Source organism: Adiantum capillus-veneris, chromosome 25 (assembly GCF_014529385.1).
Source record: "Adiantum capillus-veneris isolate H3 chromosome 25, ASM1452938v2, whole genome shotgun sequence".
Classification (NCBI taxonomy): Eukaryota; Viridiplantae; Streptophyta; class Polypodiopsida; order Polypodiales; family Pteridaceae; genus Adiantum; species Adiantum capillus-veneris.
In genome coordinates this window covers 30,206,712-30,232,549 of record NC_140955.1, presented here as the reverse complement: position 1 = coordinate 30,232,549, position 25,838 = coordinate 30,206,712, and the positions used below count along the sequence as shown (strand labels likewise).

General features: G+C 44.5%; 1 protein-coding gene across 2 annotated transcripts in view; it reads right to left on the bottom strand.

Moving 5' to 3' along the window:
* LOC147424648 (C2 domain-containing protein / GRAM domain-containing protein) overlaps positions 1–25,838 on the bottom strand; it is a 191,197-nt gene that overhangs the window by 91,473 nt on the left and 73,886 nt on the right. For both annotated transcript variants that reach the window (XR_015186499.1, XM_086500762.1), the window contains exons 7-8: positions 8,421–8,544; positions 8,116–8,232 (exon numbers count right to left, since the gene is read on the bottom strand). Coding sequence is in view for 1 of the 2 variants with exons in the window: in XM_086500762.1 (XP_086356888.1) it covers positions 8,116–8,232; positions 8,421–8,544 (241 nt within the window). In the remaining variant the exon portion in view is untranslated. The remainder of the gene's footprint in view (positions 1–8,115; positions 8,233–8,420; positions 8,545–25,838) is intronic.

Sequence of the window (25,838 nt, the reverse complement as noted above, 5' to 3'; positions counted from 1 at the left end):
TAGCCCATGGCACAACAAGTTCGGCTTCGGACTCTTAGGCTGATGCCCATAGTTTCTACAGCCAGCCAGTACACTTGGGACACAACAGCTTGGTCTGCACTCACGGACCGAATGCTTCGGTTTGAGATGGCTTCCGCCAGCAAGATGATAGTGATTCAGGAGGGAAGGCTTGCGCTCCAGCCCGCCACAGAGCTCATCGCTCGGGAGTGGTGCAGTGATAGAGAATGGTGCTAGGAGCTCATTTGTGGCCTGACATTGTGGTTCATCTAACGAGCCCACTGCTTGCACATCTTCCAAGCTCATCTTGTCCCACCAGTAGAGACTATTCATGGCATTTGGTAGGAGCTGATCCATACACTCAAGGGGCCAATTTGAGAGACTTCAGGGCAGCTCCGACAACATGGGAGCGCCGCGAGGCCTCCTTGAAACTTTGGCACCCACGGCACTTCTTCATTATGGTTCAGAGCGTGCCTAGATGGCGTTACCAGCCACCAGTGTTGTTGTTTCCTCCTACCATCTCGTGATCTAGCCATCATTGACGGTCATTGTACCTATCTTGTCTTCTCATTGAGAGAGTCTCCCCATGTTTCTGATATAGCCCTCTCTAGCAGAGGCCGGTTGTAGCCCCGTTGGGCAGTTTTATTAACTAATGGAAGCGTCTCTTTCTTGCAAAAAAACAAAAAACAAAAGATACATTGTGTAACAGGTTTGGACACTCCAACAAGAAATCAATGGCAACACACGAACAGAAACTTCAAAATTACTAAACTTAAATACATACAGAGAGACAGACAGAGAGAGAGAGAGAGAGAGAGAGAGAGAGAGAGAGAGTCGATACGACACGGCCCGGAACTGGCCCAAAGACTGGCACCCCTCTGGGGATCCCTTTATTATTGATCACATCAAGGTACAACGCCCAAGGGTCCTCGGGGCTCAGACTCTGAGTCCGGATGCTCTGCAAAGTGAGAGGCTTAAGGGCTCTTATAAACTTACAAGGGTTGCCCAAAAAGCAGAGCTTTTTCTGCCGTGCCGTGCTCTCTCTCTCTCTCTCTCTCTCTCTCTCTCTCTCTCTCTCTCTCTCTCTCTCTCTCTCTCTCTCTCTCTCTCTCTCTCTCTCTCTCTCTCGTGGTTTGTTTGTCAACCTTGGTAAAACCAAGGTCATGGTATTTAATACCACCCCACAGTGGATCAAGAGGTCAGCGTCCGCATTCACATACGGCCAGGAGACGGTGAAGTATACAGATGCTTACACTTACCTTGGAGTGGTTTTTAGTGGACCAGCATTTTCACTGAGGAGAGCAGCAGAGACTAGATTGACCAGAGCCCATGCAGCATTGGGTAGATTGGAGAGGATGTGTTCACAGGTCAGTTTCAAGAGCCTCGGACGAAGCTCTGGCTATTTGACACTTCAGTGGCGTCTGCATTGCTCTATGGAGCTGAGATATGGGGACCTTCATTGGATCGTCACGGGAGGACAGGTCGCATTGATGGGTGGGGGGACATGGAGAAGCCTTTGGTCTCTATGATCTCGCGGCTCATTAGAGCTGTAAGGTGCAGCGAAATGAATGTTGTATCTTCTCAAGATTAGTGCTCTTTATTGCGCAAGGTTCCTTTTAGTTCTTTAGGGAAAGAGAGCTTTCCGTCTTGTAGAGTGCTGTGGCCACGAACAAAGTGAGTGGATATTGTGCGTGCAAGTGAATGAGACTGAGAGAAGGAGAGAGAAGAGATACGACACCAAGAGGTTGTAAAACCCTCCTCCGAAGGCCCCGCTCTCGTCGGCGAGAGTGGTCTACTTGATTGCACAAAGGCGTACAATGCGAATGCAATGGACTGATGCAATGGGACTATGTCGAAGACGCCGACGGCGATGACGACGACAACTTCATGGCTGAAAATTGGGATCTTCTATCTGCTGATTTTCATGGACTGTTCGGGGCTGAAATGGGCTGTTTTCTACTGCTGTCTTAAGGCTGAAAATTTCTGTTTCGTCGGGTTGAATTTGACTCTCCTTGAAGGGGCTGAGTTGGTGGATAAAAACGCTGGTATAGCTGCTGATTTGCCTGCGTTTTTGAGTCGTTCATGGGCTGAGAAAACGCTGGCAGCAGATCTGCTATTGTTGACAAAAACGCAAGAGCACCTGAAGCAAAAACGCTGCAAGGGGCTGATGCTGTAGCGATCCAGAAAACGCTAGGTATGGTATGCTGAAGGGGGAAAACGCCAGGCGATGAGAGATGGGCTGGCGAGGGCTGATCTGGAAAACGCCAAGGTAGGGTTCCTTCTGGCGATGGCTGAAAAACGCTGATGGGAAAGGGAGTCTTGCTGAGAGAGGGTGGGGCACCTGTTGCTTGGGGAAGCCTACTGTGCCTTTGCTCATCTGTCAATTTGTGCTAACTTGGGTTTGCTTATATATTAACTTACCCAATTTGCCCTACTGAGTACCCAACAAAAGTCACTTAATAAATAAGTGAAAAATGTCAAAAATAGGGAAAAATGGGATAAAGTCATCTGAAAAATCCCCAAACTGACTCTGATGGAATCTAATGGAAATGCTTATGCTTATGCAAGCTGCAACCAGAGGATATGCATCTACACTGAGTGACTGGGCATGCACGGTCTACGAATAAACTCACAAAAGTGCCAGATCGCTTCTAATCTAACTTGACTGGACTTGACGGAAACCCTGCTATGGTGTAGCTTGTCCACGGACACGTAGGGTTGTGATGTGTCACGTGACAAGAGCCAAGGCTTCAGAACCCCGTGCCATTATCCGAGCAGAGCTAGCTGCTCCCCCACTAGTAGTCGAGGCGCTTACCAGATCTGTCTCCTTCATACACCGCATGTGGGAACTTCCCAGAGACAGATATGCCCGCCTTGCACTTGAGTCCTCTGGACAGTTAGCCATGCAGGGAGATACAGCATGCTGGTATGGTGAAATGACATCATGGTTTCAGGCGCATGGGTTCATGCATAGACAGATTGCCCCCATTCCAGTACTCATTAGAAGCACCCCCTCTGACTCTTACACAGTCCGAGATCACCAGGCTCATCCGATAGGACCTAGCTCAGCTAGACATCAGGAGGACATGGATACAGCCAGCACAAGAGCTGGGCACGAAGATGGCTTTCTACAGAGAGCATCTTCTCCAGCTTACAGAGGACGGTTTTATGACGAGGCCCAGATACATGGACACTCACTTGTCTCATGGGATACGATGTGTTATTGGCCGAATACGCACATCTTCACACCAGTTGCAGATCGAGACTGGGAGATACAGTGGAGTACCAGCAGAGGCCAGGACATGCCCCATGTGTGGCATGGAGCCAGAGACAAAGTTGCACTACACATGCCATTACCCTGACTGTACCTACATATGCTGTGAACGACCTGTCTGGGTGGTCGGAGATCAAGTAACTTTGGGGCCAAACCAACTCTATGTCACTTTCCGACAATCTCTCCCGATGTGACCATCAAACCACTGGTTTGGCCTACCTATAACCAAAATCTGTCAAGTGCAAACGTTTAACGGTTCCATTAGCCCAGTAAAAGGTGTCCCAAAAACAGATCCAATTTGATAAGTACATTGGGCAACCCAAAATTTCTAGCAGCCTTGGAAAAGAGATTTTTGTAGGAATCTTGAGAAATATGTATCTGTCATCTAATGCCAATAACATCATGGTCTTCTTCGGATGAGGGTATGAAGATCAATATTTAACACAAATCGAGGGGAAAGTAAAAGATTTCTCAAACATGGATCCAAATTGCTGAAAGTACATTGGGCAGCCTAAAATTTTCTACACAACAATAGGATTCCTTAAAGTACTAATGTTTTAAAGTTGATGGTTCAAAAGCCAAACCTTAACAGAGAAGCGCATAGAAGAGCCAGCATCCCACAGATTGCAAATGAGTGCTCGTTCAGAGAATCCATACATCAGCATGACTGGCTAAATCCATGCATCAGCATGACTGGCTAAAACCAGTAGCAAAATGCTTCCTACTATTAAACTCTAATTGTGGAAGATACCCTTCCCAATAAGACTGCCTATGAGAGAATGTCACTAGAGGACACCACATACGAAAAGAACAAAACTAAAAGAGACTTTAGGACTTCAAACACAACGAGAGAGAGAGAGAGAGAGAGAGAGAGAGAGAGAGATCCACATGATAGACATGAAGTGGCGGACTTGCACTCCCAAATGCACTGGCCTCAAAACCCTGATGACCCTTTTGGTATTTCTTTTATATTGCTCTTGACAAAGGTACAATCGCCAAGGAGAGTCACTTTGCAGTCTGCCTCTGCTAGATCTGTCATAGAGCTTCCCAAGGCACTTATTTAAAGTGCCCCAGGCCCTAAAAAGCATCAAATACAAAAGTAAGAGCTCAAAAGCACTTTTCCATGCGAGTAAGCTGCCACATCATCATCCCTAAAAATCCACCACGATTCCGGGATCTCTAAAAAACTACCACAATTTCTCGGTCCCTAAAAATCCACCGTGATTTTTAAAATTCCATACAATGTGCCACTTCATCATTTTTTGGGTGTACACCAGCCCTCTTCATTGGGCATGCCACGTCATCATTTTTGTGACAAAGCCGCCTCTTAAGCAAGAGTAATCTCCCACAAAACACCTGCGAAACTAAATCCGAGTCTTTAGCAGACACTGCATACATGCCAATGACCATCATTACCAGACAACACATTCTCTAGCTTGTTACACCTTACACTTCCATAATCTTCCCCATCGAAACTTTTGATATTCAAGTCTAGCAATATTAGCCATTACACCTAGACGGCAATGATCTTTCACGGGTGTCTCGATGCACTAAGACCACATACCCAGTCTACCTCATCCAAATTTGAACTACTGATGCATCAAATTCATGTACTTCACAAAATGCTATACACTTGACACAGATGCACATATGCAATTACCAAACTTAAAGACATCCAAATACAAACAAACGCTCCCCAAGACTGCACGCTGTGTCGTTCAACGGTTCATATGGAACACTCCCTAGAACACAACCTGCATAGATCAAAGGTTTCTTTTTACAACTAAACGCCAAACCGCAGCCTGCGTCGATCAAAGGTTCCAAGTACAATTAAACGCTCCCTAAACCGTAGATTATGTCATTCAAAGGTTATCAAACAACACTGAAACCAGCATTGGAGCCAAAATTAGACAAATTCGATCACCAACAAGGCAAGCTCAAAAAAGATAAAACCTATTCCAAACAATTTGCAAATAGTAGCCTCAAAACAAAGTTCAAAATTTCAAACAATGGTTCTTCTCATTGGATCTCTATCTAGTATCTCACATGCTCTCAAACGCTTGTGACTCCATCTTCCTCCATCCTTGCCTACAAAAAGCATCCAAAACATAATTTTGACACATGCTACAAAAACCCTAATTTGTTGTTGGAAACCCTAATTTTACAAAATTGATCAAAATCCAATCATGCAAATGTGTAGGCCTCGTCGAGAGAATCAACTTTGACTTTTGCCAGATATCCAAATTCTCTCTGTTGAAGAGATGTTGAGTGTGAGTAAGCACGAATCATTAATGGAAAATTCCAATCTTCCTTTCATATGTTTGTAGCCGATCACAGCATGGTCCATCAGCTCTTGGATTTTCCAAACTTGCTTGGGCAAACAAAATTCCTGTAGAGGTGATGGCAGTCCTATCTCCTCCAAGGTTATCAGCTTGAAGAAAGACATCGGGAGGTAGGATGTCTAAAACCTTTGCATTGTAGATTTACATAGTTTCCATGGCACTAGCATTTTCCAGTTGCCCCATTTTGCCAAAATCTACTCTTCACGTAAAGATGTCATGTAACTACAGGAAAAATACACTTGAAAGCTTGCCAAGCCCTGGGAGCGTGAGGCTTGGTAGCTATAGAACTCGGCCACTATATAGCATGAGGTGAGGCTTGGTAGCTATAGAACTCGACCACTGAATAGCATGAGGTGAGGCTTGGTAGCCAAGTCCTTGGAACACTAGGTGGTGGCAACGGCGGTGGCAAAGGAGGTTGCACAAGAAAGTAAAAGGGCCTCCTCTCGACAACCTACACAATCTGCTATTCCACTGTTTAGTATGAGGTGAGGCTTGGTAGCCAAGTCCTTGGAACATTAGGTGGTGGCAACGGCAGTGGTTCAAGAGGTTGCACCAAAAAGTAAAAGGGCCTCCTCTCGACAACCTACACAGTCTTCAGAAACTGCTTGAAGCTCTGCACAACTAGGATGCTTCGAGAGTATGTCAAGGAGCTCATCAAGGAGAAACTACAAGTACTCTACAAAATCAAGAAAAATTTAGCAGGCTGAAGCAACTTCTTAGCACCACTCAAGTGCTAGAAAAGTGAAAAATTCCTTTTGGAAAGATGTCATGCAATGGTAGCAAACAAATTGTGGCCGGATAAAGCATTCGCAGCCCATTGAAGTGACTAAGAGAGTATGTGTGTGTGTGTGTGTGTGTGTGTGACATGTGTGTGTGTGTGTGTGTGTGTGTGTGTGTGTGTGTGTGAGAGAGAGAGAGAGAGAGAGAGAGAGAGTGTTCTCTAGCGCGTGTTGCCTTGGTCTGTGAGAGAGGTCCCCTACACGGGGAGGCCGCACCTCGCATGCCTGCACAAAGCTTCCCTAAGTGATCCTATCGATCCTGTCGGGCGTGCCACAGGTCTGATTGCCCTGCTAGCGAGTTCTACGAGCATTTGTTCACAGGAATTGCTTACAACCCTTGCTTGTGTCCTAAGTCTACAGTCTCAACTGCAGATTTTGGATATACAGAATCTACAGTATTCTCTAGCAAGCCTTTAGCTTTGTTCATTGTTCTTCAATTCCTTCTATAGGCAGTATGAGGACCTTTCCCCCTTGTGGTTAACCTCTTTAGAGATATCCCCTGGTGTTCATTTTTTTAACACTACAGGTTAATGGCAGAAGAAGCAGTGTACAAGCACAGGAAACAGATAGATTTTACGTCGATGGATGCTACGAAAGTCATCAAAGAATGCTTGTCGAGGATTTTGCGGATGACAAGAATGCCTGGGAAGGCCAAGAACCTACCATCCAGGTGGTCATTTCATTACAGGAACTTATGGATCCGGTTGCTAGTATGCTTTGAATGCTGTTATTTTGTTTTTTCCAAGCAAAATGCCCTCTGCACACGATATGGATCGAGAGATTGACACGTCCAAGTCAAAAATTTCCTACGGTTCTTCAGGTTCTTTTTCTTGAGTGATAATACCGAACACTGCCAAAGAGCTCTGATACCAATGTAATGTGCAACGGAAGTGATTTAAGGTGATAATTCAAAATAAGTGCTCAGTGCTTACTCAAGGTTACTTTTATTTCATGAGGAGATGTGCAATAGACTAGAGAGAGGAGAGAGATACTGCAAGTGAAGGTTCTATGAGTGATAGAGAGAGAAAGGAGACTAACACCATATGGGGTCCCTTAACCCCCCTCCAAGGGTCCTCCCTCTATATCTCTAGACAGGTATTTGCTTTAGATTGCACAAATGTTGATGCAATGGTTCTAGATGTTGAGTTGTTGATGGGATCTTGCGGTAAAGCTTTTACACCTCCATTGTATCCTATGGGTCCTTGGTTTGGAGCTGAGAGTACTGCCAACAGTTGTTGTCGATGATACATTCTGAGATGAAGGGTTCAGCTCAGCTTTGAGTACCATTGTGTTGTCCTTAGAGTTGGTTTCTATTCAAAGTTAGCTATGTAGTTATCATTGCCATTTTCTTTGTGTCGTTCATTGAAAGTGACACTTTGTGAATTTTTGAGAAATGTATACCTTCAAGAATTATGAGGTCCGCAAGATATAAATTCTCATGGTTAAGAAGGAAGATAGGATCAACAGGTAACAAAATTCACGAAAAAAGTTAATATGAATCAAAGTCGTTTTCCTTTATGCAAACTCAACTTTCAAGTTCTTAATACAAAAGGCAAGAGACAAAAACGCAGTCTCGATTCTTAAACTTCAAACTCTCACTAGAAAAAAACAAAAGACCACAAAGCAATTTCTTAGTTCCTATAAATTAACATGAGAATCTAACCATACCAAATCTAAAAGAAATCTACAAAACTTAAAATTGCAGGACCATCACGGAACATACCTTCATTTGTTTGGCAAAGATGTTGGAATGGAAACAGATTTTGGATGTAGACACATACATGCGGCCATGATATAGAAAAGATCTCTCCATAGCACAAGAATAACTGTGCTCAACCACCTGAAAGCTTTTGTCAACGGAATTATCAAATGCAATATCTTTAGTTAGTTACATGAGTGAGTCAATGTGTGTGGGTGAAGGGGAAGGGAACGGGCGGGGGGCCGCGAAGGACGGGGGTTGGGGGGGGGGGGGGGGGGGGGGGGGGGGGGGGGATGGGCGCAGAAAATTTTGGTAGGTAGCAAGCAAACCTCATCAGGAGGCAAGCTAAAAATGGTTTGTAATGGACCAGGTTTTGTTCGAACTTCTGTTGCCACCGGTCTATCCTGCAACAACTTACGCCTTGCAATAGCCCCAGCAAATCCATTCAAGCTCCTACAATGAGAAAGAACATTGAAACAAAATTTTGTCACTAACCCCAAATTGGCCAGTAATTCCCCATTTCTCTCCATTTGTTGCCATTATCTGTAATAAACTGCTGGGAATTTTTCCCCGTGTAATTATCGCTACTTTGTATTTTAGCCATTGGTCATTTTTCTTGGAATGCAAAAGGAAAGCCTTGTTTTCTCGTCTATAAAAATATATAGAGGGAAGGAGATTGGGGGATGATATTAAAAACATTATTAACATCAGCAAAAGACCAAAATGACATACAAAACCAATAGTACACACACAGACACACACAGAGACACAACGACTAGGGACTTTTCTCCAATGAAACCGGCCCGTAGGGCGGTAGACTTTAGCTTTCACTTGATTCTTTACTTGAAAAACTTTACTTGAACTTAAAGACACAGATGAATACTTCACGAATAAACTGTGACTGGAATTGATACTTCAAACAAACCACGGTGTTATGCCCCGCTTACAAGAGAGGGGATCTAGCCTAGATGCGGTCGGGATGGGCGTCCATTGTCCAAGCGGACGTAGTGTGAACCCGGCCAGTGTGGTCGATCATTATTATAAAAGGGAGGCCAAGGCCTCATTTGCAGTTATCGACCTTACTAGCGGAGTGCCAGTGGTTAGCCCGTGACGCTAGGAGTGCGCGAGATCAGCTCGAGGAGGTGAGGCCGGGTGGTATGGGACGCTTGGTCTTATAGGTGCACACCTACGTCCCTGGATGCTGCCCTAGCATGGGGGAGCTGCCAGATGGTGGCTATGGTCGGGTGGTTCGTCCGACGCGTGTCTGTAGGTGGAAGATCCACTCCACACTTTGCTTTCATGGTATCAGAGCCGGCTTGGCTGCACGAAGGACTGTGTGCACACCTACGGATCGTTTCGAGTCAGGGAACCTCAATTTCACATAATTTTTAGTGATTAAATTGCTGAAATTACTTACTTTTCTTCTCGAAAGCATGTTTGCAAACGAAAATTAATGTTCCATTGCTGATTTTTGATAAAAATCAGAAAATTAGCAGGTGAAAGTGCTGAAAATTGGAGGATTATTTATTAATTTTGCTGGTTTTTGGTGAAAATCAGTACATTTCTCGTTAATTAGCTGAATTTAGACTAAATTCAGCTAATTAACATCTTTTTCAATCTTCCTCTGTACTCCTCTTCTGTGCGAAGCGCGCGCACGCACACACACACACACACACAGAGAGAGAGAGAGAGAGAGAGAGAGAGAGAGAGAGGGCGCATTGATTCTCTCTGTAGTCTTCAGTGTGGAGCGAAGAGAGTGGACTGCTCTCAGTGGCGTGAAAAGAGAGAGAGAGAGAGAGAGAGAGAGAGAGAGAGAGAGAACTCCTATGCAACAAAAAAAGGGATCGAGGCTGATGGAGACGTGGAGTTTTTTCCCTCAACGCTCGCTCCTAGCTGGCATCCCTTTCATGTGCTGGACATGAGCTCCCACGAGCATCAAAACTATACGCTACCCGCCATGCTCTCTCCCCACGTGTCGGTTAAACATGGAAGCATTCAATGATTTATTATAAGGACCTTTTTATTTTAAGTGACCTGGTCACTTGGGATTTTTTTTTAAAGCATGGTCTGAAACCTGCAAATTATAAGAAACTTCTTGCAGAGAAACTCATTTTTCAGCCCTCTGCTTCTCTCTACCGCTCCTCCCTCTCAACTGCTCGTGCTCCCACCATCGTCTGCTCGCCTTCGGACGCTCACGCTGACGCGTAGAGTTCCTCCGAGTTCGCGACCAAAGAGTGTAGAAAAGCCCAGTTTCCCGTGAAATCTTTAGTTTTCCACGCATTTCCCCATGGATTCCTCCAGCTCGGATACGCAGCCTGACCACGTGCCACGTAACATTCACATGAATTATAGGTACTTTCTAGAGCTTCGACCAGCGTATGTCCGCTCTAGAAAACGATAATGTTCGGACTAACATTCACTTGACCTCTATCAAAGGGGCCATGCAGGGATTTAACGCCGCACTTACCACTTTGGAAAATACAACTCAGTCAACGACAGCGCGTTTTTCCGAGGGCGAAGCCCATCTCCAGCAATTGCGGACGGAGGTTGTTGCTTTTGGGCGTCCACATAGTGGTCTAATTGCCACAATCCTGTACAAAACCACAAATTTCTCAGGAGAAAGCAAGGAATGTACGGAACTGGCCGTAAATAACTCGCTTCACAAGTGGACCAGGTACTTTGACCTGCATCAGGAGCATGATGAACAGAGGATTCAGACAATTCCTCTTCATTTGCGCAGTAAGGCTAGCACCTAGTGGCGCGACATGACAGAGAAGCCTACGACGTGGGTTTACTGTTGTGTGAAATTCAAGAAGGATTTCGGTAAAATGGATCCTTTGAAATCTTACGCCAAACTGCAGAGTCTTTCAATGACGACTCTATCTTTTGATAAGTACACAACGGCTCTCAAGGAAGCACTCATCTTCTATAAGGTGGATTCTACGCACGCAGTGCACATGTATCTGCTGGGATTACATGAAGATTACCGTTGGGCCTTAATCAAGGACATAGCCCAGGCTGACGTCGAGGATGCAGTGACAAAGCCCAAGACGCTCCATTTGATAAATGGAGAGAACTATGAGAAGAAAAGAAGTTCACACCATCAATCCGGTTAGGACACTTCAAGGAAGCGACCTCGATTCTAGCAAAGGTCCAAATCACCATCAAGACCTTCTCAAGAGAAGAAGAAAACCAAAAATTCTTCAGTTGTTGATGGAGTGAAAAAGGGGGCTTGCTTCGGATGTGGTCACCACTTCCAACTAGAAAGCGCATGAATGACGGCCAGTAGCTCTTTCTCATAGATTTGCATAGTCTTTTCTGGCCCTTGCAAGATTCTTCTTTCATAAGCTACTACCCGACCATCTTCCATTAACACTGCCTCAATACTATTGCCAAATGCATCACACTGGACCACAAATGACTTCTTGAGGTCTGGCAAGACAATTACTAGATCCGAAGTCATCTTTTCCTTTAAGAGATTAAAGGTTGAAATCTCTTTTTGTGTCCAACCTCTTTCTTTTGTAGAGCATGAAGAGGTGAAGCAATCTCAGCAAAGTTCCTGATAAACCTCTGTAGTAAGAGCATAAGCCCAAGAAGCTACGTACATCATGCAGTCTTCAAATATGGCCCTGTCCTAATTGCTTTAACCTTGGCAAGATCCATTCGGACACCATCCTTTGACACTATGTGGCCAATAAAGTGAATCTCTTCCAAGAACTCACTTTTCTTAGGATTAACAAGCAACCTCTGAATACGTAGCTCTTCGAAGACAATGGTCAAGTGACCCCTATACTCCTGTTCATTCTGAGTAGACTATCATATCATCAAAGAATGTGCCAACAAACTTTGTGGGCGGAAAATCCAATCCATCATCCTATTGAACAGAGCAGGAGCATTTGTAAGACCGAACCACATCACTAAGAACAGACCAAATGTCGTCCTAAACGCAATCTTGTGCACATCCTTTGGCCTGATACAAATCTGAAAATAGTAGGTACCTGCTCTTAAGGTCTATCTTACTAAAAATTGCAGCACCCTCTAGTCGGTCAAGAATATCATCAATCCTTGGGATAAGAAACCTGTTCTTGATGGTATTCTTAATTAACACACGGTAACCAACACACATGCGCCAAGAGTTATCCTTTTTCTGCACTAGAAGCACTAGGGAGCAAAAGGGTGAAGAACTAGGTTGCAGCTTCTCTACTTGGCCCATGATTCCTTTCAGCAGAACCGCACTAACGCACCAAATCTATCACATGATCCTCAGGCCTCTCCGACGGCAACCATAACTCGCACTAGACCTGCCGAGGGTTTAGGCTTCTTGCCTTTCTTGTCCTCTGAGTCACCTAGCCTCCTTCTCTGGGGACAATTTGCAGCAAATGGCCAGACTGCTCGTATATAAAGCATTTGTTCTCAGCCATTAAAGCCTTCTTCTCCTAGATTGACTTGCCCACAAAAGGCTCTCTTTTCTTCTTCTTGCCATGTCCTTCAGACGTCTCGGCTGAGTCCTTGCCTTTGTTTGCCCTTTCTGACCCCTGGGACGCTAGAGAAGTCACTTTCACAAAGAGCTTCTTTCCTGAAATTTCTTTTGCTGACCCCCTTTCACGTTGCCCGGAAACCCACTGTCCTCTCCCTTCAACAAGGCAAGACAATTGTTGGCAACTTCTATAAGTTGAGTGAGGGTAGCCACTCTGTTTTTTGTACAGTAATCTCAAAGCCCTTTATGCAGCCCACAACAATACTTCTCAATCTGCTCTATCAATGGCACAAACCTGTAGGACATTACTAAGAGCAAGGCTTTACAAATCCTCTAATTGTACTCTTGTAGGCTCTTGCAAGTAGCCACAGTGAGTTGGTGCCAATCCGTCATCACATCGGCTTCAAATTCATTTGACAGCCACGCACATGCAAATATTTGCTTGAAGTATACCCATGTGGCGGGTGCCTGTCCTTGCATCAACAATGTTGTCCACCATGTAAGTGCATTGCCTTTCAAGAAAGTGGCAGCTTTCCTAACCTTGGAGGCCTCTGTACAATTCCCTCCTACATAAGTTGTATCAAACTGCTACAGGAAGTAAGAGTCTTTGCCTTCAACAAGCGTTTCAGTGCAACCAGGGCCACTTTGGGGTGCCACAAGGCAATTTTGGCATGGCTTGTTTTTCCGATTAGCAGCCACATATGGCACCAATGATGCAAAATGTCAATGGCCAAGGGTCGCACCGATGATCCCTATTACAGTGCCCATGTTCAAGACAATTCCCTATGACAATTTGGGAGAAATGGAAAAGCCAAAAGTCTACAAAGAAGGTGGTGCAACTGTAAAGTTCGATACTTTTAGAGGCTTTGAATATTTCCATACATGGGGTTTGGCATCATGCTTTGCATACCCCCAAACACTGTTCCTGGCATTTACTGTTGGTTTCCAAGCGCATAACCATCTATGCTCTGAAACAGTGATCCCCCGAAATACTTAGGATGTACTATGGGTGGTGGGAAAACTTGTTGCATAGCCTGGAAACTGGTTCACTGTCCATATAATGCAATATGCGGACTATGAGAGGTGGCTGGCTGAACTGGTAAAGCTTGTGGAATAGGCGTCCTAACCACTTGTTCGTGGACAGAAGGAACTTGTCTAGACACCCTTTTACTGCTCAGATTCTAGTGCCGACAAGCCCGACCATCTCGTCGCGACCTTCCCTTCCCAATTGCGGGTGAAACTCTGGACTGTCGACCATTTCACACTGGCACACAATGTCCGGCCATTTGTGACTTCAAAAAGAGAGTCCCAAAAATTAAAGAAAAATCAAGGGAAAGAAACCAACAACTAAAGTTAGTGGTTGCCACAGCCAGCTACTTTCTTGGAATGCAAAGGGTAAAGCCTTGTTTTCTCCTCTATAAAAATAATATAGAGAGAAGGGATTGGGGGATGCTATTAAAAACATTATTAACATCTGCAAAAGACGAAGATGACATACAAAACCAATAGTACACACACAGATATACACAGAGACACAATGACACACACACACACACAATGAAATGAAATGAACTAATAACGTCTACAAATGGCCAACACGACCTAGGAGACCAAAAGTTCCTACCATCATATAATTGTGTGGATCAAAATTGAATAAAAGCTGACCTAGAAAACTAGGAATGAAATATATGGAACTACAATGGGAAACCATTCATAACATGAGGGTACATTACAAGAGATCACCCTGCAAGGGAGGGTGATAGGGTACTATACAAGAAGGGGCGCGTGAGGGGTCATTCCATGACCTGTCGCATGGGTCTTTGCAATAGATGGCATTTATGTCCCTCCTAGTAAAGAAGCAAGTAGGCTTCCCCCAATATCTAGTAAGCCTGCAACCTACTCTGCACGCAGTGTCAATACAATGCTCTTAAGTCTAGGTCTATAGCGCTATATCTAAATTGCTCTATCTAATAGTATGCCTTGTGTGGGAGTCTTGCCTCGTAATGCTCACATATACCTTTAGAGACGCTAAAAACTCAATTTGCATCTTCGTGAAAGAAAAGGAGTTAATAGCTGGCATTCTACCGAGAACAGATGCTACAATGGTATATCGACCTTTGTAATATCATACTTGAGCATCATACTCTTGAAGAAAAGGAGTTAATATCTGGCATTCTACCGAGAACATATGCTACAATGGTATATCGACCTTTGCAATATCATAATTGAGCATCATACTCTTAAAGAATCTCAACCCACCTCACCTTTTGACCCTTCAAATCAGTTTTATTTGTGAACCATTTTATGCTTTCATAATCAAACACAATGTCAAACTTGGCTCCATACAAAAATGTCTCCACTTTTTCAAAGCTTACACTATAGCATAGAGTTCTCTTTCATAGGCAATCATTCTATTGTGCACTATGGAGTTTCTTACTCTTGAAAGCCACCGGTCTACCCTCTTGGAGTAAAACTGCACCAATAACTCGAACTAGCACCAGTTTCTAAAACAACTGGTTTATGTGGATCGACTATAGCTAGTACAAGTGTCAATGTCATAGGAACCTTGAGCTTGTCAAAACTATGATGCTAATCTTCTCGCCAAAAGAAAGTCTTACCTTTGCCTTTCAATTTATCCGATATACCAAAAACAAGTTATTAAAACATCTCAGTTTCAGGAAAATTTAGAGCTCTCCCAAATTAGTAGGATGAGGCCATTGAACAATGATGTATCCATGGTCCAAATTGAAATAAACTAAATCTCGACCATGTCCTGAGAAAGAGTATCTATGCTTCTTCATTGCCCTAGAGGAGTCCGCTCAAGTATCTATTGGTTGCAAAGAGTAGGCAGTAGCTCCATCCAAATAGCTCTCAAAGTGGTTGATGTCGGGGAAGGTCGTGAGCACCACGAGGCTTCCACATGCTCCGTAAAGTGATGCTACAAATCGTAGTAAAAACTGCATCACTCTAAGAGAAGTCCGAAGGTCAGCAGCGTTGTCCTACATACGCACATAAGCCAAGTTGACCTCTCATGTAGAGAGTATTTGCCTGACACAATGATAATACGCCTTGACGTGCTCTGTGTGAGCATGGAACAAACGGTTTCTCGCAACTGCCAAAGCACTATGACTATCATTGAATATAGTGGTGGAATAGGCCTTTGACCATCCCCAACGGTCTCTTTGTACACAATATACAACCGCTTTTTGTGCCACAGAGAGAGAGAGAGAGAGAGAGAGCTTTCTTTACATTTTCTAGATACGAAATCATCCTCATCCTAGGTGTACATGGGTGTATCCTTTGTCTATACCAAAAAAGGAAATAAGGCACAAAATAAATATTCCACAAGATAATCTAGAAGGTATGGGAGTACATAAGTACGTGCGTGACTGATAGGATGGACCTCTATGTCTACAGGTAATAAGTGATATTCTAATGGGGTAAAATCAAGATATCTATTGTGCACATATCTAGCTAGTTCCATCCCTTACGACGATGTAGGCTATCATGCATGGTTGGGTATGGGATGAAGACTTAGCGATTCGCGAAGGATAGTAACAAGTCTAAGAAATCCTACTCCACCTCCTTCCGTCTAATCGGCTAGTGATGTGCTTTTATCTGAGAGAGAGAGAGAGAGAGAGAGAGAGAGAGAGAGAGAGAGCATTATTAACGTCTTCTAGAGGCCGTATTTGGCCTATGAGACAAAACCGCGTAGATGTGTTTGTCCTCTGATTATTTAGCAAATCGGACATGAAAATTATCCAACTACAAAACAAAGTAGACGGACAAAGGGTTGTGTCACAAAGTGATGACATGGCTACCGACAGCAGAAACCCTAATTTCTGCTAGAAACCCTAAAATTCCTGCAAACCCTAATTTCTGCCAAAACACCCTCATTTGCAGAAACCCTAATTTCTGGAAACCCTAACCCTAACTGCTGGCTGAACCCTAAAGTGGCTGAAAACCCTAAAACCAGGTGGCAAATGCCACGTGGTAGCAGTGTACGGATTTCCGGAAATCGTGGAGGTTGCTTTTTACTCCTAGCGACGCAAAATTGCAGCTTTTTGGGCTACCCAATTTGAATAAGAGAGAGAGAGAGAGAGAGAGAGAGAGAGTTGATTTGCTTTATTTACTCTCTTGAGAGAGAGAGAGAGAGAGAGAGAGAGAGAGAGAGAGAGAGAGAGAGAGAGAGAGAGAGAGATTTGTTGCTTTTGAACTGGAAGCTTTTGGGGCTCTGCTTTTGGGCATCCCTTGTAATCTTTAAATACGCAATGAGGGGCTCACTCTGCAGAGCATCTGAACGTAGACTCTGAGAGTGAAACCCTAACCGCTCTTTGTACTTTGACAATTGATTTAATAGATAAAGAAATACCGAAAGGGGCGCCAATCTTTGGGGCCAATATCTCTAGGCACGAAACTTCGCCGGGCCAGTGCAAATCTATTGTGATCTGTGAATTGTTTTGAAGTGGTTATTTGGTGCTGTCGCGATTGATTCTTGACTTGGAGTGTCCAAGTCTGTTACAGTGGTATCACAGCACGGCCGATTTCTCTTCTACGAGAAGAGAAATCCGATCCCCAATTTTTTTTCCCGTGGCACCTATGGCTTCACGCAAGGATCGGTCTACTCCCTCTGCATCTGGAGATGCAGGCAAGGATCACAACGAAGATTCCGGCAGAAAGTATGGCCCGCCTCGGCCTACTCAGGCGGAGCGACGAGAGATGGAGCGTCGTCAATTGATTCGCGATTGAAGCTCAATTTTGCGAAGGACCCAAAACTTGCAAAGTATATGAGCGAGACTTCTTTTCAGGAAGTGCACGAGCAGTGGCAGAAAACCACTACACCCCTGAAACCCGCTCTCAAGAAACCTTCTGCTCTAAAGAAATATTCAGAGAAGGAATTAGAAGAGGTGGTTGATGCACGGATTGCTCAGCTTTTTGACATGCAAAGGAAAGCCAAAAAGCACGGCAAAAAGCAGAAGAAAGGCACTAACTTCCCGGGATATTTGGGTCATCAGTCAACATTTGACAAAGCAAAGAAACAGAAGAAGCGTGTTTACTATGAAGGAGTACCCATTTCTTCTTCTTCTTCTTCTTTTTCTTCTTCTTCTGACAGTTCTTCTAGCTCTTCAGATTCGAGCGAAGAAGACAGAAAAGGTAAAAAGCGAAGCAAGAAACAAAGCTTCGGAAAGGGCAAGAAAAAGGCAAAGAAGGCTAAATCTCGCCCAGAGACTAACAATTCCACTGAGGACTCGTCTACAGACAGCCCAGATTCTGATGACAGAAACTTCTATGCGAACAAGAAGAATTTTTATATAGCCAACCAGTGTGACTTTCTGGAAGATAAAAGCAAGAAAGTCCGAGAGTTTAAGGAAGGTGGACACTCGATAAAATTGGATACTTTTTCAGGATACTCAGATGCTTCGAAGGCTTTGTCTTTTATACAACAGTTTGACATCGCTTTCACGGGAGGACGCTACTCAGAGCACTCCAAGATTCGGACAACTGCAATGCTCGCACTTGGTGGTCCACGCTTCTTTTAAACAAGACTACGCCAGTTAAATGGCTAAGATTGAAGAATCTTTTTGTTTCTTCTTGGTTGATGCAAGAGTATGAACGAGATATACGAGCTGCTTGGAACCATCTTCGGATGACCAAGAACGATACAATCAATGCTTACTGTGAAAGATTCTGGAGCTCTTATCTAACCGTCTCTTCATTCAAGAAGATCTCGTTCAAAGAACAGATTGAGCGGTTTACCTTGGGTCTACCTACAGAGATCCGAGATCGCTGCTTGAAACAAATGTCAGCTTCTATTCAGGAGTTGATGAGTCATGCGAAACGGGGCTTTGCCATTCACTCTGGCAGTCTGACCTGCCCCACAGATGAGGCCATGACACAACAAGCCGAACAGACTTCTGGGAATGAAAATAGAAAAAAAGAGCAACCAAGAGAAAAAGGATGCACGACCCAATCTTACTCCTCAGGAGCGAGCTCGATTCATCAAGGAGGGGAAGTGCTTTGGATGCGGGGAACATGGACATATCTCCGTGAAGTGCCCTAAAAAGGCACAGAAAGAATAGAATGATAAGGACGACGACAGGCCTGGGAATTCGAGAGCAGCTGAGGAACGTGGACAAAAAGGCAAGATGAAAACAGGACTGGTTCCAGATTGTGTGGGTACCGATCCCGACACCATGGACGAGAGTACAGAACTTTGTCGAGCTTGGGGCAAAGTGAAAGATCAAGAGGCCCTGATTTTCTTTGATGGAGGAGCCAAGGCATCCTCATGATTTAGGAGGATTGATTTAGGAGCCTTTGATTTTCTCGACAGGTTACAGGGATCCTCATGCTTTAGTAGGATTGACCTGAAGAGTGGATATCATCAGATCCGAATCGCGCCGGGAGACGTCTACATGACAGTCGACAGTCTTTCGGACTACTTTTGGGTTGTTTGAGTTTTTGGTGATGCCTTTTGGCTTAACCAATGCTCCTGCGACCTTTAACCGGATGATGGACAAGATTTTTCGAGAGTACAGGCTATTTGTTGGCACTTTCTTTGACGACATCATTGTCTTCTCCAAGAATGAGGCAGAACACAGAGATCATCTGCTTCAGGTCTTTCAAGCATTACGAGATCACAAGTTAGTGATTAATGCAAACAAAAGTGAATTTTTCCTACCAGAGATACACTTTCTGGGACACATTGTCTCAGCAGCAGGAGTGCAAATGGACCCGGCCAAGTAAAAGACTATCCGTGATTGGCCCGATTTGAAGAATATCCATGAAGTTAGAAGCTTCTTGGGACTGTGTTCGTACTACAGGCGGTTCATACAAAAGTTTGCAGAGGTTGCTTCCCCTTTGCATATCTTGACATAGAAAGGAGTCCCTTTCTCGTGGGGATCCACAAAGGTGACTGCCTTTCAGACATTGAAAGAGAAATTGACTACGGGACCAGTTTTGACATTGCCGGACTTGCAGAAGTCATATGAAGTATATTGTGATGCTTGTAGTCGTAGTCTCGGTGCGGTCTTGATGCAAGAAGGCCATGTCATTGCTTACGAGAGCCGATTGTTCTCTAGGCCGGAGATGACAGCACAGATTTATGAGAAAGAGCTTTTGGCGGTTATCCATGCTCTTACTCAGTGGCGGTATTACCTACTCGGAGCGGATTTTACTGACTTCACAAACCATCAGAGTTTGCACTACTTCTTGTAAGAAAAGCAGATGCGGTGGGCGAACATCTTGTGACAGTTTCACTTCCAGATTGTCCATGTGCAGGGACAAAACAATGTGGTGGTAGATGCTTTGTCTCGAAAGCCGTTGGTTCTGGCTATTTCCGCGATACATCATAAGAGCTTCGAGGATATGATCGATCAGTATGCCACAGATACAGATTTTGCAGATATTTTCACACAGATACGGGATGGGAGACAATAGCAGGATGCTCCATTCGGGAAGGCTACTTGACGAGAAAAACCATGTCGTGCGTTACACAGCCGTTGAGGGAAAAGGTTATGACCGGATGCCACTGTCCACCTTTTATGGGTCACCGCAGCATTGTACCGCCATGAAGAGAGTACAGAGATACTTCTTTTGGCCGAGACTCAAAAAGGATGTGGAAGAATTTGTGCGCAGTTGCTTAGTATGCCAGAAGGTCAAGTTTGACAAGCATAAGGCACAGGGATTGTTATAGCCTTTACCCATACCCACCGGCCCCTAGGAAAGTATTGCAATGGATTTCATTTTTAATCTCCCGAGAACAGAGTGGTCACGATGGAATCTGGACTGTTATTAATAGATTTAGTAAACAGGCTCATTTCATTCCAGTGAAGAAAACAGTCAAGCCGGATCACTCAGTGAGACTGTTTGTGGCCAAGATCTTCAGATTACATCACATGCCTGAGACTATTGTCTCCGAAAGAGACCCCAGATTTACGAGTTTGTTTTGGAAGGCAATTTGGGAGAACATTGGCACGCGGTTGCAATTCTCGTCATCGTTCCACCCGCAGACTGATGGGCAATCTGAGATTGCAAATTTAGTAGTTCTAGATTTATTGAAGTCTTATATCTCATATCAGAAGACTCAATGGGAAAAGTACCTACCTTTGGTGGAATTTGCCTACAATAACACGATACACTCTTCGACGGGGAAGGCGCTATTTGAGATTGTTGAAGCTGCTGCGAAGTTTTACCCTTCCTAAGCACGACAGATAAGATCTTTGAAACGGATGAATATACGTGAGATTTTGTAAGGTGCAGCGGAATGAATGTTGTAATTTCTCAAGATTAGTGATCTTTATTGCTCAAGTTTCCTTTTAGTTCTTTAGGGAAAGAGAGAGCTTTCCGTCTTGTAGATTGCTGTGGTCACGAACAAAGTGAGTGGATATTGTGTGTGCAAGTGAATGAGACTGAGAGATGGAGAGAAAAGAGATACGACACCCGAGAGGTTGTAAAACCCTCCTCCGAAGGCCCCACTCTCGTCGGCGAGAGTGGTCTACTTTGATTGCACAAAGGTGTACAATGCGAATGCAATGGGACTATGCCGATGACGACGACGGTGATGACGACGACGACTTGATGGCTGAAATCTGAGATCTTCTAATCGCTGAATTCGGGGACTGTTTTGGTGGCTGAAAATGACTGTTTTGGCTGCGTTTTTATGGCTGAAAATGGGGGGACATCTGCAACCAACTTGGGGGAAATCTGCTAACTGGGTCTAAGGCTGAAAACCTGTGGTCTGAAATGGCTTAGGGCTGAAAACACAAAACGCTGGCTGAATCTGGCTTTCACCAAAAACGCTAGGCTGATTTGTATCTGCAAACACAAGACGCTGATGGATCTGGTGCTGGCGAGGCTGATCTAGCTATGCCCATGCAAAACGCTGAAGGGGATCCTGCTGCTATGCTAGTGTTAGTAAAGGGCTGAAATCGTTGATGATGATCAGGAGGAAAAACGCTAATGCTGATGCCTATGGGTCGTGGGAAAACACCAAGTGATGGATCTCCTGAGTTGATGCAAAAACCCAAGGGGAGAAGATGCAAAAACGTCAGGGATGGTCTGAGGGGGTACTGCTGAGAAGTTGCCTGTTGAGCGGGAAGCTCCTGCTGCCTCTTCTGCCAGAGAGTGCTAACTTGGGTTTGCTTATATATTAACTTAGCAAAATTGCCCTACCTACTTTTGTTGGAAAGTCACTTAAAAATAATAAGTGAAAAATACCAAAAATAAGAAAATAGGCTAAATGCACTGGAAAATTCCCCTAACTGATGCTAATGGATTCTGATGGGAATTCCGATGATCATGCTGTGTGCAACCGGAGGATATGCATCTATGCTAAGTGACTGGGCATGCACGGTCTACGAATAGACTCACAAAAGTGCCAGATCACCGCTAATCTAAACTGATTGGACTGACTGGAACCCTGCTATGGTGTAGCTTGTGCACGGACACATAGGGTTGGGATGTCTCACGTGACATCCCCTCCTTTTCAAAGTGAGGTACTGGTATCGAACTGTATGGCGTCGAGGGAGATCGCCAACAGCATCCGGAATCCTGGAAGTGACTCTTCACCGGCCCACCCTCCTGTGTGAGTCGAGCGGTACTTGAACTTCATAAAGGTTTGCAACGCTTGCTTCTTTGGGCCGTGCCAGAAGCGACACAAAAGCTTGTGAATCTCCTTTCTTGCGTCAACTTCGCCTAGAGTCCTGCTTCTTTTGTCTTCAAGAATCTCCATGGCTGAAAATTCCTGAAACAATCTCCAACACAAAACCATGAACATACCCATTCCATGTAAAGTGAAGGAAAAAAACCTTGTCTTCTCTAAAGACTGTGTATGCAATGTAGATGAACATAGAGACGGGGTGACAACCCGTTCATCAAACACATGCAAACAATGCGCTCGAATCTTTTCTGTTTGATCGAAATCAATCAACTATGGCAAATCACAATGGAAATGCCCATGCTTGGTGCTCATACAATCATGCGCTCTTTCGGAAACTGTGTCATGCCAAGGAAGAGAAATGGAATGTGACTTCCTTACATACATACTTTTCAGCTTTTCATGAGAAATCCGCATACATTCGTGCTCATCCATGAGAGAAACGTGCTCAACATACAATATGTCATGCCTAAGAAAAGGGATCACATAACGATGCTGACTAAAATACAGGAAACCTTCACGAATAAAACACTCGAACAATGCGTGCGTATCAACCATGCGAACACGTAATACTTCCTGTGATGGTTCTTTTGACCAAGGCTCGAGAGCCAAGATCGGTTCGCCCAGAATGATCGAATCGTCCTGTGGGGGTTCTTTGGACCTCGACTCGAAAGCCAAGATCAGATCTTCGTGACTGCTCGAATCTACAACGAGGTTAGCTTCGCTAGAAAAAGCATCCACTAACACATCATCCTTGTGAACAATCACATCATGTTCATGCAGCTCATCATGCTTGTCTTTATCATCCAAATCATCATGCTTGTCATTCAAATCATCATGCTTATCATCATGCAAATCATTGTGCTTATCATTGCTAATCAAAACATCATGCAAGTCATTGTCAATCAAATCATCAGCATGCTTCACACAATCATGCAAATCCTGTGTGTCATGCTTTGGAGAAGAAGAGATTCAGAGTCTCTCCTTTTCCCGATCCTGTTGAATCTGTGCCTGCATTTGAGAAAAGAGTCGCAACAGCTCTTGCATTCTTGCTTTGGTCTCGCGGTTATTCTCTGCTTGTCTTTCTGCGCGCTCACGATCCAATTTGGCTTGTCATTCTTTGGCTTCCAAGCGTGCTTGCTCGCTCACGCGCTCGGAAGCTAGAATGCTCCGAGCAGACGCCGACAACCTGTAGGCCCCAAAATTGGCGCCCCTTCTGGTATTTCTTTATTTTTTAGGAGGGTAAAGTACAAAGAAGAGTCCTGGGAATCCTTTGACTGTATCCCACTAGATACCGCCTCTTTTGGCCAAATTTCGACAGCATAACAACCCCAAAACTTGCGCGAAACCAATTCCCCTGCTGGAACTCGCTTCTACTGGCGTATACCCTCTAATTCCTGTCCAAAAACAATAAATTCAGCACGCTGTATTTACTGGTTTTTGCCCTGTTTTCAGCCCCAAACAATCCCCTAACTGTCCTCTGCCAGGGGCACGATTCCCAATGGTCCTGGCGTCCGTATGGCTGAAAACAGTAAAATTACAGCGCATACACAGCGCTGATTTTGCACCTGTACGGTGAGGTTATGACCCTCACCAGTGCCTGCTTTGGAGCAGCAACTAGCTACCCCTGTTCCTGCTCAAGGAGGCTCTTGCCTCAGCACAAAAGCATGAACCCACACAACTGTACATCAGTCAAATGAGTAGCCCTCTTGTGGGGCATCACATAACTGCACGTAGGGGAGAGAGAGAGCAATGTGTAGTGTGCAGGGCATCACTCCTAGCACCACACTGTACATGAGAGGGAAAGGAAGCACTCCATAGCTCTTAACCTGTGACAAAAGCTGAAATGAGGCCTATCCCAGCTTAAAAATCAGCGCCCATTTTTCTGTAGGAGGAAAGTCCATGAAAAACTGACACTTGGCGCATTTTCAAGCATTTTCCCGTTTCCGGTTTGCCGCTTAAAAATATCCTGACCGGTTGCCCAGTTGACTTCACGGCAAAGTTGTAAAATGTTCCCCTAGTCATACCGGAGGTAATGACGCGAACACATTTCACGGCCCAAAATAGCAGTTCCCTAAATTTTAGGAGATGCTTCCGTTGGGCTCCCACTGGTCTTTTGACCATCTATCCTCATTGGGACCGCATCCTAAAGTGCAATGTGGCCCAACTGTCGGATACTTTTTGTTGGTAGTCCTACCTTGACTTTACGACTTAATTGAGTTCACTTCCTAGTATCCACCAACTTGCTAAGTGCGAGGGGGGGACCTATATGATCTTGCTCTGAGCCTAGACATCCTCTTACCATACGAATTCCAGTGCCGACCACTTCCCGTCTGCGGGTGAAACTACCGTTCACATTGGCCATACAATGTCCGACCGTTTGCTACTTCAAAAAGAGGGTCTCAAAACAAATAAAATAAACCCCATTGGAAACAAACCAACAACCAAGGTTAGCAGTAGCTACATCCTTATGACATGGTTAATAACTGCCACGTCCTCGTGACATACCCCCCTCTTGAAATCGCAAACGTCCTCGATTGCATACCATAAATACACGCCACTGATGATCTTGTGCTATTAACACTCTTTTATCATCGCATGTATCCGCAAGAAAGGTCGTAACATACATAGATACAAATGACTTAATGAGGCCTTCATACTTTTGCCATTTTCATCTATGGCATTGAATTCATATGTACATTTGATGTACTAGCTCTATCATTACCCCTCCTTTGCACACGTTGGGTTGGGGCATAAGTGGGCTGTAACCCAAAGGCTTCAAGGTAAAGCTGCAATACATTTCGTGACTCTGACAGCTCATGCTTCTCCATCCACTTTGCATCCATAGGCGGATAGTTCTTGAACTTCACCAAATAGCGTCTTGCAACTCGTCCTTTAACTTTTCTGTCCTTATGTGCCAAAACTTGCTGAGGTACCAGGATCTCATCAAGTTCCTCAACTTCTGGCTGATCCTCAACTGGCATATCTTCTTGCATATCACCCACGAAGGGTTTAGAAGACTCACGTGAAACGCATTATGAATCTTCCATGCATCAGGCAATTTCAACCTCTAAGCCACATCGCTGATCTTGTCAAGCACTTGAAAAGGCCCATAGTAACGCATGCTGAGCTTACGAAACAGTCGTTCCTTGCCCTTCATCTTCTTTAACCTTGCCTTTCGAACCTTAACAGAACCCAATCACGAGGTGATAACAGCAATTCACGACGGTGACGATCAACAGCCTTTTTCTGCTTTGCCTGAGTCTTCTCCAAGGCAACTTTAACCTTCTTATACATCTCATCCATGTTCTCAACATATCGATCTGCCTCAAAGATCTTGTCCTTTGTATGCAAAATGGGAGAAACCTTTTTGCCGCCTTCAACAATCTCAAAAGGTGCTTTGTCAGTAGACGAATGCACCGTATTATTGTACGCATATTCAAGCATAGGCAAATACTGTTCCCACTTGCCCTTATTATCTGACACATAACATTTCAGCAGATCTAAGACAGTAGAATTAGCCTCTTCTGACTGTCCATCAGTTTGTGGATGAAACGAAGACGAAAACTTGAGCGTAGTGCCCATGTTCTCAAACAATCCTCTCCAGAACAAACT